The following is a 16011-nucleotide window of genomic DNA, read 5'->3' as shown; positions in this document are numbered from 1 at the left end:
AAATTACTGTTTATTTAAATGGAGTCTGGTGGGTTTGATGACAACGATTTTGAGGCTGTTTCTGGTTAAAACAGAAAGGATTGTATAACAAAGAGGTTGAGATCCTTCCCATAATGTTGTTAGACACTTTACAATAATCTAAACAGGTCGGTTGACTTCAAGTTGACGTAAAGTGACAGAGCGAACATGCCCCGAATGGTTACATTGCAGCCTGTTTCTCCACTGCCAGATACATCGCTCTCGCTCAATACTGGACCAGTTTCAAAAACTGTTGTTCCGATTAGTTGCTTAGACACAAAAACATAGGAATATAGGATCCAGGTTGAAAAGTTACCCTTTAAATTAATACCTGCAGGACCAGGATGAAGTAATCCACCGGTTTGTTGCGCTGGAACAGGAAGTGCTGCTGCGCTCGCTTGTTCCTCTCATCAAACTTGAGTTCCTGAACCACGCTGGGGTGTTTGATCAGCCTCAACAAGATCTTCTCTGAGATGTGAGCTGGTTTGAAAGGCTCCACCTCTGATGGAGGGAGGAGAGGAGAGATGAGTTCTGATGGGGCCACAAACAATCAGGAGGGTTTTCCATTCCAATTTCCGTTAACATATTTTCACTCGTAAGTGCTATATCGTAGGCAACTGGACTTGCTTGTGTTTCTTGAAGACGTTTCGCCTCTCATCCAAGAAGCTTCTTCAGTTCTAAATGACTGGTACGAAGCTGCAGGCTATTAACCCTGTGTGGGTGGGAACCCTTGCAGAGTCGTTAGGGTCACAATGTTGTCTTGGATGAGAGGCGGAACCTCTTCAAGGATCACAAGCAAGTCCAGTTGCCTATGCTATAGCACTTACGATTACCATGACCTGGATGACTGAGAATCTTCACCGACATATTTTCACTCATACAGAAATTCATAAGAATCCATTCACTGAAAAAAGCTCATCATCACTCTAGACTCCAGTAGGGGAGCATCTCTATATTAAAAATGGTCATGATAGAGGCTGCACAACTTTGCCAGAACATTTGACATAAAAGTGTGGACCTACATTTATCTTTAACCCCACCTTTAGCTATAGTTAAATCTTAACATAAGCCAGCCCTGAAAGTTGAGGGTTTTGTGGAAAATCAGATGCAATAAAAGCCAAAAATTCAAATTTAAAATTCATTTTTTGGCACTCTCCTCCACACCTACACCCCCTCTCACACTCTACTCCTTTCCTCTCCTAACCGGTATTGATACATCCACTTTTTTCCCCACCTAAGTTTAGTGATCATCGAGTCTCTTCTGTAGTGGAATTAACATCATATTGTCCATGCATACTCTTATCGTGATGGCCAACCAGCAGGTGGAGACATGAGATCAATACTTTTCGATGTATGTTATATTCATTGTGCAAATTAGGAAACCGATGATGTACCGATATTATTGTGCATCCCTAGACATGAGAGATCATCACCTCCCCTTGTAAAGATTTTAATCCTCTAACTCTATACAATGATTAAACTTTAAACTCAGGCTTTATTGATAAAGAACATTTTTTCCTTAGAGAACTGAGGCTGGAGAAAATACCCTCAGTTTGAATGATATCCCTGTGAGGAAGTTTTGATCTGCAAACATGAACAAGGACACGCAGCAGCGAGCTGATTGGCGGTTACCTGTTGACAGGAAGCGGTGTGTTGCCAGGAGAAGCTGAGGAGAAATGTTCACTTTCATCTCGTTCTCTGACAGTTTGAAGATGGAGAAGTCCTGCTGCTTCCTCTCGTGGTGAGAAACACGACGCTTGGTACGATTATCAGCTGACAGAGCAGACACACACCAACACACACAGATGAAGTGTATTTAAATCACAGAGCTCTTACTGAACACTCTGAACTCCCCAAATATTCTGTCATGAGTCTGTGTGCGCGCATACATACTGTAGAGGTCGGTCTCGTCGAGGATCTCTGACTTGATGATTTCCTCGATGACGTCCTCCAGGGTGACGATGCCCATCACCTCGTAGAAAGGGTCGCCCTCGCCCTCGTTGTTCACCCGCTGCACGATGGCGAGATGGGACTTTCCTGGATGGAGAGGTCAAGAAGGAGCCTCGAATTAGTATCACTTTGAATCCAGAATTCATTGAACAGAACATTAATAACAACATAAAACTCAGTGTGTGGAGAAACTGTGCATATTACTTGTCAACATAACATGAAACTATGCAGATCTGATTTATGCCAGTGGTGTCATGAAATATTTTTCAATCTCAGCTTTCATTCCAGGTAAAACATGAAATAATAAGACAGGGAATTGCTTTTCCCTTTTCAGTTTGCCCATCTGCACTTCTCAAACAAACTTTAGAAACATAAACATTTATGTTATTTTTGCCTCTCAGGAAGCAGTTTATTATTATTATTTTTTTAAATTATTTTTCATCTTTTCACCTTCAACTTTACTTTGCTGTCCCCGAGAGGAAAGTTTTCTATAAAAAGTGTGTAACAAACCAACAAGCTCACAGAAAAACAACACACATCGGTGACAGCATAACATAAAATCTGGTGTGTATTCAGCCGTCATAATCCAACCCATAATCAGCAATGATGTACGGCATGTCAGCACTGAAACTAGCTGTGTCCCCAACTAATAATTTACATAGTTGAATCTGATTCGTTAAGGACTGAAAGTTGAATCATGTTTTTGTTTTGTCGCTCATTTTTAATTTGCTACATTAGTTTCCATTTTTACCACACCAGGAAAAAAGCTGAAACACCAAACTGAACAATTTGTCCTCCTGATTTGGCAGAATAGTTTATTTTATGACAGAATCTGTTCCATTCAGAGCTGTTTATATGTGTTGAGGGTTGTGTTTTTGTGCAGCACTGTACACACAGTACTGAAAGGGAGCTGCGAAGATCGATATACAGACAGAACATGTCGCCTAGTTTGGTTTCTGTTTGCTTGTTGTAAACAGAACTTTCGACTTTCTCTTACAGGGAGCTGTAAACAGCTGTTTCTACCCACCTCCACCTCCTGATTTTGACTGAAAATTAGTTCAAAAATATTTAGCAATCTGCAAGTGCCACAATCTTACATGAGGCAAGGCAAGTTTATTTATAAAGCACATTTTGGCAGCAAGGCAATTTAAAGTGCTTTAAATAACACATCAAAAGCATCTCCTCTCCTCTCCTCTCCTCCTTTTTTAAATAACGTGTTGATGCCAGAAGCAGCTGACCCCTGGGTATTTTCACATAATCTTATCTGGCTTTCATTCAAATAAGTTTGGACACTACTGAATTATTGGGAGAAAACAATCATTTCTATGTAAACTCAGACTCTCAGCACCCACATGTAGCCCAAATGGAATGATGTTTTGTTTCATTATCACATTTTCCTGCTATTGCAACTGTTGGCCGTAGAATCAGGCTCCTTAAATCAAATCGTGTCAAATCACGATCACAAGTCATCACAAGTCGTCTGTCCGATTCCGGGGTCACCTCTACTTGAAACCAAGCTATTATCCTCCTGAGAGCCTGTGTCTTCATATGAGGACATCACATTTCGGGTTTACTTGACTTTATACTTCATTCTACTTAGCTCAGACCTGTTGTCTTCAATTGTGGACACTTTTTTGCGCCATCTAGTGGCAGTAAGAGCACAATACACTAATCCATGTAAAAACAAGATGGCAGCCCTCTCTGCCAAGTCAGTCTGCAGCCGGTCCGACACATGAGTGGACAAGATCCAAAACCTGATCACATTTTATGGTTGAAACTTGTTTATTAGTGTTAAGACTGGTTGTAGTTTGATACGGCAACAGATTTGACCAATTTTAGCAACAGTAACAAGCTGAGACGCTGTTAACTAGGAAGTCCTTGTTTGAAGACATTAGGACATTTTTATTGTCTTGATGATCACTGACAATTTTTAGTTTTTTATACTTATCAGGTCCGACTGATCCCAAATAGCTAGGAGAAATTGAAATTGCATACAAACAAAAGTTTGGGTCTCAGGAGGATATAACAGTGAACTGCAACCACACGTTTATTCAAAGTATGCCTCTGTTCACAGAAGCTGGACCTCTAATTTGTTGAAGCAATGAGATCGACGTACATTGTTTTTTTTCTGTTTCTTTTCATTTGGGCAGTTACTGTCTGCAGTGATGTGTGTGTGGGCAGGTATGTGTATTAAGATTGTATTCAGTGTTTTGTGTGTGATTCAGTCTCCTCGTGCAGCTGCTTTTGCCCCTCACTAAGGAGAAATGAAAACTTTCTGTCTCAGTTATACTGACAAGGAGCAAAACTTTATTAAGGACACTTGGATCACTACGGACGAGCAGTATGGAGATATTTTGTGGTTTCAATTATGTGTTTTTGGACGTTTGAATCTGGGGCGCTGTAAGCCTCCATTAGGTGGAGTTGTGCTGCTACCTCCTCTCCCCTTGGATCTCCGCAAGTGATGTGAGGACTCTAAAACTTCACCTGAGCCTCCCTCGGCATATGGGTGAGTAGATAATGGCTGAATTTTCATTTTTGGGTGCACTATCCCTTTAACATCAATAACTGAAACTGTCTGAAATTAGTTGCTGCAAAATCTTGACAGTAGTGATTAGTTAGTTAATCATCTTAGAAAGGCTCAGACTCACTTCCAATAAATCACTAACATGTGTTTCCTCTGACTGATGAGATGAGCTGGAAAGCAGGGTGCAGTTAGTCAGTAGAATGGCTGCATATTGTCAGATAAACAAGATTTTGTATTTTAAATTTCAGATTAGATTTGAGTAATGCTGTCTCCTCTCACATGTGTGCATGACTCACACTGAGTGGGAGCTCTGCAGTCTGATGCTCAGTAAGTGGAGCACCAGCAGGAGCTGAATGGAGTGGGTGTAACAGCGGGGAGGATTCAATACAAAACAAAAACACAATCCATCACAGAAATACACTCCAGAGACGGCACTGTGTGTTTACCTCCAGGATGATGAGTGTGTGTTTCTGGAGGTAAAATCTTGGGGCGTTTCCAAGGATAAATGGAGTAATTAATAATCCGTGCACTGCTGCGTGAAAAAGTTGTTCAGGGGCAGATTTTCTTTTACACAAGGAGGAAATAAAATAAAAAGGCTGGAGGACTCTTAAATGGGATTTAATTTAAGGTGGGTAGATCTGTAAACGAAGCAGGAGGAATAACAAGGAAGGGTTGTTTATGTGTCTGTCCCGATGCCAACGTGTGTCTTAACAGCTAACGAGATACTGCACTGCAGGCAGCAGCAGTCGTTTGTTGTGTCACTCATCCTTGCATAATTCAGAACTTTACTGTCAGATAGACATGTGCACAAATATACAGAAATACACACTCCCGCTGCACACATACAGTAAATGTACACATGCAGAAAACAGAGTGAATCCTTGTTTGTAGCTCCTCCTCGACAGTCTGGCTCCAAATCAAATTCCTTACCGAGATTCTCTCCCTGCTTCTACACTCTCTGCCTGCCAAATACTACCTCTCACACACACACACTAACACACACACACACATGCAAATGCACACAATTTTGGCAGAGCTGCATTCAGCTAAATAGGTCAGCCTTACATACAAAATAGTCTGAAAGAGGGAGAAGAGAGAGTATTTGCAGCTAATGTGTTATTATGTTCTTTCTCTCTGTATTCTGCAGATGTAAGAACTTCATCTCTGTTTTCCAACTTTCTTTTATTTCCTCAATTTTTGCCTGTGCTGACTAAAAGTTATAAACAAAGATTTGGATTGAAAGACTCGTTAGATAGCCTGGAACAAAACGTTAGCATTGTAGGTACCTGGAAACCATGGATATGTTACATTTGTACGTTTTAAATGTATTATATAAATGTGTCTAAAGTGAAACAGTTGTGATTACATGCATATGAGCTGACTTTGTCATCAGGAAGTGGATAGTGGATGGCGTGACACCTAGACGAGACACCTGCCAAGCTGCAGACCAGTGTTTGAGACCAGCAAACGACAAACCAGTTGTTTTCATGGCCGCATATGAGTTTGGCCAGGTGTGTTTGGGAAGTACTGGATGAATGAGACTTTAGTTATACCGAGAGTTGTGTGATTTTGTGTTTAGCCCATGTATTTGGAAAGGCTGCAATCATCCAGTGCACTGATGGGAGTAAAGAATGAAGTGGTAGATGGGTCACAAAACACAGGACTTTCCTCCGGGACTTTCCCCAGGAGACCGGTGTTCAGAACCGTGAACTTTGAGTTATTTTTCATCACGTTTCTTTTCCTAAACCTAACCACAGTATAACTTTACGAACCTAAACATGTCGACAACTTTACGTAGAGTACCTTACACCTACTGTCCTTGTCCCAGTATGCAAGCATGGGAGAGGCCAAAGTATTGACCAATTGACGTATTGACCAAAGTATGTCCTACTCTGCTATGATAGGTGGAGATATGCCCCCTTTCAGCTTGTTAGTATTGGACCTTTTTCTGGTTGATCTATTACGTCACAGACCAAACAATGGACAAACAAGTTAGCTACAGTTAGTTAGTGGCAACGTGGTACCATGGTGGACAACTTTACAGCTCTGTACATTTCGTCTGTCCAAAAATGCACAGCTCTGGATGTAGATTTCATCAAGTTTTTACCAGCTTCTTCTTCTGTTACGCATTTAATATTCGAAAAAGCCTATGGTGGACACTTTGGAGCGTGCGCCAAGCGCCTGGGCCACTTTGGGTCAGATTGACTGTATACATGCAGGAGGAATTCAAGTCCCAATCGCATTATCTGGGTGTGTTAGTCCAATTGGGAAATTTGATTTAGTATGATTTTAGTCTGACTAACACAATAAATCGATTTTCTCTAATGTCATGTAAACATCCTGACTGATCATCTCATTACAGTGCAATGTTCTGCTGGGAAACCTTTGATCGTGGCATTCATGTGGATGCCACTTGACATACACCACTCACACAAACACCATTGCAAATCGAGCACACCCCCTCATGGCAGTGGGCCCCCAGCATGACAATGCCCCATGCCACACCGCAACACTGCTCATGAATGGCCTGAGGAATGTGACAAAGAATTCAATTTAGCCTCAAATTCCCCAGATCCCAATCCAGTTGAGTATCTGGGGGGTTTGCCCCAGAGGTCTTACGTCCATGCCTCGACAGGTCAGAGCCAAGTCCAATCCACCATGCGTCCTCTAACCTGTCGAGGCATGGAGACAGGACCTCTGGGAGTGTCCTGCTGTGTCTGGCACCAGGGTGTTGATGGTGGATGGGGTACCAGTACATCCCACTAACGCTCGTTTGGATTGGGGAATCTTAAAGCCAGATTGATGCCTTGAACTCTTTGTCAGCCATTCCTGAGCAATTGTTTGCAGTGTGGCATGGAGCATTGTAATAATACTATTTCAAAATGGGGGCATGAAAATGGTCAATGGAGCTTTACAAGAGCTTAGTTAGAAAGGCTACTTAATACAGAACTCCCTCTAAGAAATGCAGCCTTTGTTCCTGTCCGTTCATACTGTCAGGGACCACCTTTTTCCAATGACAAGACCTGCAAATGTGTGGACGAGTAGGGTAGACTCAGTAAATTCACTTTGTCGAGTGTCTTTACAGGGTCCTATCCATAGCTAAACAGCAACCAGTACTAAACAAATGACCAGAGCCCAATAGATTTTGATGACTTTTGAAATCATTTCAGGCCGCTGAATGGGTGCTTTGAACCAGGAGGGACTTCACACAGCACATTAAAAATGCTTTAGATTACTCTGGATGACTCCAAACAAAGTCAATGACACTGTAGCTACACGCATTTGTGTTGGAGAAGCTAAAATGTGAAAAAGTAACATGAATAGAGGGAACAGATGGCAGGGAGACGAACTGGAAATACAGCACACTGAATATTTTATGGTCTGCCTCCTGGGAAACTGTACAGCGACAGTGACAGAGAGAGAGGAATGGATTCAGGAGAATATAAAGGGTTGTGGGGTGTGAAAATGGCAGTAAAGGGCAGTGGTGTATCATAAAAATCAATCTGTGTCAATAAAGCCCTACCTCTAGTAAAACAGCTCCTCATTAATAAAGAATAATGGCAAGTTCATTTTTAAATGATCTCAGGTATTTGTCTTCTTTCGTCAATATATACCCACTAACGCTTTGTTAAGTTTGGACTGTGAGATGGAAACATATTTACTTACTTTTCTTCTTAACTTTCTCAGACAAAAAGAAAGTTTGAGGCCTCACAGCAAATTAAAGTCAGAGCTGTTATTAGGCTACACTAAGCCCTTCCTTATCTTAAAGGGACAGTTCACCCCGATATTACAAAATACACATTTTTACTCTTACCTGTAGTGCTGCTTCTCAGTCTAGATTGTTTTGGTGTGAGATGCAGAGTGTTGGAGATATCAGCTGTAGAGGTGTCTGCCTTCTCTCCAATATAATGGAACTTTATGGCACTCAGCTTGTGGTGCTCAAAGCGCCAAAAAAGGACATTTGAAAACCTCAACAGCAATGTCTCTTTCCAGAAATCATGACCTGGTTACTCAAGACAATCCACAGACCTTGTTGGAAGCAGTTTCATGTAGGAACTATTTTTCTCTATCAAACCACACCAGCCAAAGCGTGCATCTACTACCACTGAGCTAGCTCACATGATAGCTCAGCCGAGGAGGATGCTAGGGCCATCTCAAATATCAGTTTCTGGGCATCGAAGTTTCAGTGAGAAATATCCAGGATTCATTTCAGTTGATGCACCTAAAATAATGTGGCGGTAAGCCACTTTGTTAGCATGCAGGTAGCTAACATTAGCCATAATAGCTAAAAAAAAGAATATCTTGCAAGATGACTGAGCTGTCACTTATGCCGGAATTCCACTGGATGCGTGTCCGTTGCGGAACGGCAGCGCTGGTTATAGCGCTGCGTGCTTCGCCGTCCGTCAACACCCACCGGCTGCGTTTGCTGTGTGGAGCGGTGGAGCTCCACCGGACAGCGGGAGTCACGAGGACGCACGAGATCTCGCGAATTCACGCATAATTGCGCGATATAACAAGATGTAGTTTTTATAAACAGAACCACAAAACCAGAGGAGTAGTAGGAAGACATCTGGGTGCACCTCCATGATTAACATCTCCTCGTCCATGGTGTCAACGGGGTGAAATGATGTCTGAAAACCTCTGACCTGTTGACTTCAGGCCTGCCTCTGCCCATTATGACGTTTTCAAGGTGTAGTGCAGGGAAATATGATCCACCGTGAACACTGTTTATTTTTTTTAGAAAATTAACCGAATGTTTTATTTTGTTTCTGTGCACGACTTCCTGCCCCGCACAATCTGCTCTGTGCTGAATTGCTGCGTTGTGCTCTGGCGTCCGGCAAAATAGAAGTCCTGCGTATCTGTTGCAGCGGGCTCCGGACCGCCGCAGCTGTGAGGGAGCTGGAACGCAGCACAGCCGCAGCCGGTGGAAGCACACACATTGACTAGAACTGAAACGGATCGGCTCCGCTGCCGTTCAGATGCAACCAACACGCATCTGGTGGAATTTGGGGGTTATAGTTTTCAGGCGATTTGCTACGCTTGTTGTAGATTTGAGAAACTTTTTGGGGGTCATCTTGGTCAGTTTTGAAACACAAAATTGTTTGACACATTTAACATCTTGCTAGGATATCTGTAAACCTGGTACATGTGGCCTGTCCCAGTTGCAGTAGGACTGGACTGCTTGTGACATATAACAATTAATGTTAATGTATAATGACTAATGTTGGATTACTGTCTCTTAATTTATGGGCAATTTGGGATTTTTTGTAGCCTGGAAATCCAGACCCAAATCTAGAAAGATTTAGGGTCTTGCTATGAGTAATGAAAATGGCCCAACTCGAGGGGCGGCACCAAGCATGCATTTGAAAATATCACTGCACGCAATTGGATAACACTACAACCAATCAGAACAATACACGGGGAGACGTATCCAGAGTTTAGCTACCAGCGGAGCTAACTGGTAGATTAGACTCTTGCCGTATGCGTTCGGCAAAGGAAAGATTCGAGCGCTGTCTTCTGTTCCTCTTTTAGAGAAAAAGCCAAGTCTAACTCGTTCATTGTAGCGGCCAAAGCCGTTTCAAACAACTGGTGTTCATCCGTAGCCATCTTGCAATATTTACTGACTGATTCCGGACTTCGTCGTCGCAGCGCTGTCGTCATCTGTCACCTGTAAAACACCCACAGCATTTGATTACTGATTTGGGCGTTAATTACCAACATCCAAATCGTTGATTGGCTAGAGGACGCATTATTGTTTACATCTTGCGCTGTCATGAGTATAAGCCTCTCGTCCATGAGCAGATGCACTCTTCCTTCTGCCTGTGATATGTATTTTTTGGCACTTTGAGCAAAACAAGCTGAGTGCCGTCTAGTTCTGTTATATTCAGGAGAAGGCAGACACCTCTATCTGTAACGCTCACACCAAAACAGTCTAGATTGTTATATGGCACTACAGGTAAGAGGAAAAATCTGTATTTTTGATTTTCACGTGAACTGTCACTTTAATTTTGAAGCTATTCTTATCCTGGACTCTGTTTTCTGGTAGAGTTTGAAGACTCTCGTCCAGGATTTGTGTGTAATGTTCACCGTTCAGCTTCCCATCTGTCTAACCAAGCTTCCCCTGGCACTGGAAAGGCTCTCCGTACCAGCACGCCATTGCTGTCGTTGTTCACAGCAGGGAAAGGTGTTATTTGGCCGCTTTCTTTTGTGCCAGACATACTGCTTAGCATTCAGGCCAAAGAATCCCTCTGTGGTCTCACCAGACCAGCAGGCTCTCTGCAACACCTCTGCAGTGTCTTTATATGTAGTGAGATCAGTGTTTTACTCACTCTTGGCAGGCAAAAATACGATTTGTTTTCCAGATACTGCGTCTTCCATCCAACTCTACTGGTGTCTTCTGCTGCAGCTAATGAACTCTCCCTGCGGGAGATGGATTTAGTGATTTGCTTCTCAGATATCTAGCTAACATATACAGTCAGTATCGACTTTTTCATCACCATTTAAACCACTTTATTTAGATTTTTGTTTCTCTATTGTGTATGCATGTACCTTGGCTAGGAAAAAAATTAAATGGGATTAAATTTGGAGAGGGGATGACTAATTTAGGACTTGAAACACAATGTTTGGGACTTGGACTGAGTTTGGGGCTTATTGGACTTGACGTAAGACTTAACGTGGAACTTGACAGCCAAACTTGGAAGTTACTACTTTCCAATCAGAAACAGATCAGAGAATAACTGCAGATAAACTGGTCTATCTTCAGAAACATGCTCCTGCTGGCTGAGCCCAGTCTCACGCCGAAGTCCTCAAAATGCGGCGCTTGGGCAGTGACTTGCACCGTCAGAAACTGGCGAAGAAAGGCGTCCTTTAACGGCCGCATGATACGCAGCCAGTTGCCATGTAATGTTTAACTGTGCTCAGCGGCATCAGGGGGAAACGCAGCAGGATAAGGACGACAGCAAGGTGGCAAAGTCCGATTGGAGCAGGCGGGAGGGGTGGTGGACGGGTCCAACAAACACCGAATTTCACCCAAGAGAGCGGTGTTTGCGTCCTGTAAGATTCTAAAGCCAAACCCTGTTCTTTTTTTCCTAAACCCAACCATGTGCGTTCATTGTTGAAGTAAAAACAACATCAATTTGCAGTGTTGTACCAACGTAGAACATTTATTTTCAAAGAGACTGTATGTAAACCTGAAATTTCCTTTGAAAACGTTAGTGTATTTTGAAAGAAGACAGTGTCCCAGAGCGTCAACAACCAATGCACCCAGGTACCTTGCACATCGTGTGTGGACGTGGAAAGTCCACGACCAAACATCAATATGTGACTATGTGACTATCTCAACTTTGCAGGATGCATTCAGACCCACAGCAGTAATGCGCTCAAACATCATAACGGGCTGCGTGATTGTGAATATAATGCTACAGGAAACAGGTAAAACAAAAACACACACTAAAGAGTCCAGTCTGATTTACTAAACACTAAGACACCATGCTGCTGTTTGTACTCCATGTTTTTTCTCCCTGAGCTCACTGTGGCAGCATCCACTGCAGCAGGGGTCCCACTGAAATGAATGAGTGAACCTGCATTTTTCTGCCGCAGTGAAAGTGTTGTTAAAGAGAGAGAAAGAGAAGCACAGGAGGAGAAAGAGAGCAACACAGGGGGAGAGACAGAAGGAAAGATGTCGTATTTAATCCTCTAGTCTGTGTAGATTATCTCACACAGATCCCTCTGTGGCACAGTGACACAGGAAGCATGTTTGTGTTCATCCTACAACTCTGATAGCATCTGGCTTCACACAAAATACTCCCAACACATATGGAGGTTAGAGTCAGAGGGAAGTACGGGGATCATACTGGACAGCTGCATGCAACCCAAACGCCAGAATAAATGTTGGTATTGCACGTTTCTGCAAACCACGGATATAGTGCATTAAGATTTTTATATTACTATGCAGTGGATACATTGAAACGTAATGTTCAAGCAACACTGTGGTTAACGTGGTCAGGTTTAGGCACAAAAAACGTGTGATTATGTGTAGGAAAAGGTCATGTTTTGGCTTAAAATACCTAGTTTTGGTGGCTAAAAAGCTGCTGGAAATACAGTGATTTCTGGGGGAAAACAACCACATTTCTTGGCACTATCCTGGCAGGAAATGCAGCAATGTCTCTATAAAAACAACCACTTTTTGTGGCACTATTCTGGGGGTAATGCCGCAATTTCTGGGTAAAAAAACACAGCTTTTCATGGCTCTATTCTGGCAGAAGGTGTAAGGATTTCTGGGTAAAAAGAACAACCGCTTTTGTTGACACTATCCTGGCAGGAAGCACAGCAATGTCTTGATAAAAACAACCAGCTTTCTTGGCACTATCCTTACAGGAAATGCAGCAATTTCTGGGTGAAAAAACAACTGCTTTTCATGGTGCTATCCTGGCAGAAAATGCAGTGATGTCTACATAATAACAACCACTTATCATGATGCTATCCTGGCAGAAAATGCAGTGATGTCTACATAATAACAACCACTTATCATGGTGCTATCCTGGCAGAAAATGCAGTGATGTCTCCATGAAAAACATCCATTGTTGTTGCACTAGGAAACACAGCAATGGGTTGCTGAAAAACACCCGTGCTTGGTGCCTAAAAAGCTGCTGAAAATACAGCAATGACTCACTGCAAACCAGTTAACAGTCCCCTTCACCACATACTCTACGTCACTTTAGAAATATGATAAGTATGAAACATATAAATGTAAGGTATCTGAGGTTTGCAGAAATATACAATGTCAACGTTTTTTCTGGAGACATGGCTGCTGGATGATTAGATCACCCTGCAGCTCAAATTTTGGAATCGCATTTTTACGTTTGTAAAACCTCTCCAAAGACATTTCAATGCATTTTCAAAATGTGCTAAGTGCAAAAACAAGATTTATTTTGACAATATGACATAGGTGACACCAGATTTCCACTCAGTGCTTACAAAATAAGCATAAATGTAAATACACGAGCTGTCGCTTGTCTCCTGTAAACAGAGGCAGCCTCGGTCAAAGTGTCCTTCTCTGTTTACCTCCGTCTCTTCCGGTCCTCAACGCAAACCCAGCAGGAAAAAAAAAAAGAAACAGAAAACGCTGACTATGCAGGGTCTCTGAACATGCAGGAAGGCAGTGACGATCAGCAAGCCCCATGATTGGCTGGCGAGCACCCCACCCATTTTAAACTCAATAAGGGAGACCAGCTGACTTCTGACAGGAGGAACACTGCTCTGCTGCAGCAGCACTGCACACTGGGCTTTACTTCTTTTTTTATGCAGGGGAGAGCAATGCAGGCAGCAAGCTCTCTTCTAGCTCTAGTTGAAGAGATACACATTCATAACACTTACATATTAGTAACTACTGAGCAGCCTTAAAGGAACACAGTTTAAAGAGCACTGCTTGAGGGGAGCTCAGCTGATTTTTTTTCAGGCCGGTCCAGGGACTCAAACCTGCAACTTTTATGTCACATCCTCCTGTGTTCTTTACAAATTGTCTGCCACATTATAATGTCTGGATTTCTGTAAACAGGGTACAGATGTTCTCCCCAAATTGAGCATCTATACTTAAAATCAAGGAAAATGTAGGCCTATTTCAGGTTAATACAAGAGTGGTCTGGCTATAAAAATCCTAACCATGATTATTTGGTCAATACTGACATCACGATTATTTAACACAGTTAATCACTGACTTTGGAAACACCATGCATCTACTGAACTTTAAAAAAAAACTCATCTTTTTACCAGTAGATTTACTTGAACTTTGACCTTGAATGTTTTTTGCTCTCAGATCTCGCTTGACAAATAGATCTTCATCTCAGTGAGACCGCTTGTGACCCTGTGTCATTTTGAATTTCCTTAAACTCCTTAACTCTTGACTTTCCCCTTAAATTTCGCCTGAACTTTCTTAATCCTGACCGCCTATAAGGCTCTACACAATATGCAATTTTGAGCTGTCACAGACAGAAGTGACAATTGTAAGAAAGATGTGGTAAAATCAGGAAACTAAAGGAGTTAGACACACTCACAGACAGCCTAAGCCTGCACAATTAATCACACTATGGCCAAGTGCAACAACCAAATCACAGCAGCTATATAATGGTAAAATATGTCAAAACATACCATTATAAATGAAGCACCGCGGCCTACAAATCATACTCCAGGTGTAAGGGAACATGCTTGTTTGGTATAGAACCCAGCAAAAATCACATCATCACCAAATTGAATTTTCAGTGAAAATGCAATGCAAAAATGGGCATTCCCAATTAAAGCATGACTCATGTCACAATCATAATATCTGTCAAAATGATCACAATAGGATTTTTGTTTGGCATATTGTGCAGCCCTACATGTCTCGAACTTATCTCACTGTATATTGGGGCCTTAGTTATGTGTGCTACCTGGGCGTCATGGTTCTGAGAAGCACACTTGGAAAACATCTACAGACCTATCAAAATGCTTGGCTTGTGTTGCCTTTTACATGAGTTTGACCTCATGCGCAGGAGTTTCATTAGGAGCTCACTTCGACTAATCGACAATCTCACATCTCCAGAAGCCTTTCAAGAATAAAAAAATGCTTGTTTTATTTCTTTTTCAGATAAACACAAGAAGTCTGTGCTCTAGAGAAAGGATCAGCTTTATCACTTGGTTACTTCTACAAATTTGAAAAGGCGTCTTTTTTAAATTAGTTGAAGTAACCAAATTACACCGGACAGCTGAAACAAAACAAGCCTTTCAAGACTCTAGAAAAGAAAGGCTTGTTTTGTATCATTTGGTTCTACAAATTTGAAAAGACGTCTTCTCTCTGTGGGTGGTACAGCTTTCCAAACCACCCACATGAGCATACAAGGAAATCAAACAGATGATGAAGGTGTCCACTTGTCATCTTACGGTGATTACACGTGGATTACATTCTGCTAAACAACATATAAAAAGGCATCAAATGGATCAAGGGCGTAGGTTTTGTTACAACAGTCGGGGGACGCACTTAATTTCCTGCATTCTGGTCAATTTTTATGCACCAATTTGTCCATTTTCTGCATCAGTGTATTTTATTTAATGTTTATTTGTATAGGGACAAGTATGTAGCATACATATCAGCCACACCACAGCATCTATAGCCTAAGCTAATGTGTAATGCCTGTCTCTAGCTGGGCCTTAACATACAAAAAACTCAGCAACAAGAGCACAAGTAACAGAGCAAAGTACAAATGATAAATGCACATGTTTTGCCCTCTGCACCCCCCCTCAGAATCTACACCTATGAAACAGATCGAGATTAACAGGCTGGTCAGCACCATGCACCCTTGCCTAGAGGTTACCATGGTAACTAAACACAGATGCCAATCATACAGAGACACATAAATCATGAGTGTGAGAGGTAAGGAAAGACACTAGTGCACATACAGTATTATTACCATGACCAAATCTCACACCTCTGCATACCTATGTGTACAGTATGACTTGTGAGGTTTTGTATCAGTAATAACATTAAT

The 16011-nt window shown here is 42.1% G+C and overlaps 1 protein-coding gene across 1 annotated transcript in view; it reads right to left on the bottom strand.

Annotated features, from left to right (window-relative positions):
- Positions 1-16011, bottom strand: part of LOC126390003 (metal transporter CNNM1-like) — a 32187-nt gene that overhangs the window by 11826 nt on the left and 4350 nt on the right. The window contains exons 2-4 of the mRNA XM_050044059.1: positions 1912-2055; positions 1651-1791; positions 350-519 (exon numbers count right to left, since the gene is read on the bottom strand). Coding sequence (XP_049900016.1) covers positions 350-519; positions 1651-1791; positions 1912-2055 — 455 coding nt within the window. The remainder of the gene's footprint in view (positions 1-349; positions 520-1650; positions 1792-1911; positions 2056-16011) is intronic.

This window comes from Epinephelus moara, chromosome 5, assembly GCF_006386435.1.
Source record: "Epinephelus moara isolate mb chromosome 5, YSFRI_EMoa_1.0, whole genome shotgun sequence".
In the NCBI taxonomy this organism is placed as follows: Eukaryota; Metazoa; Chordata; class Actinopteri; order Perciformes; family Serranidae; genus Epinephelus; species Epinephelus moara.
This window is presented reverse-complemented; position numbering and strand designations above follow the sequence as displayed.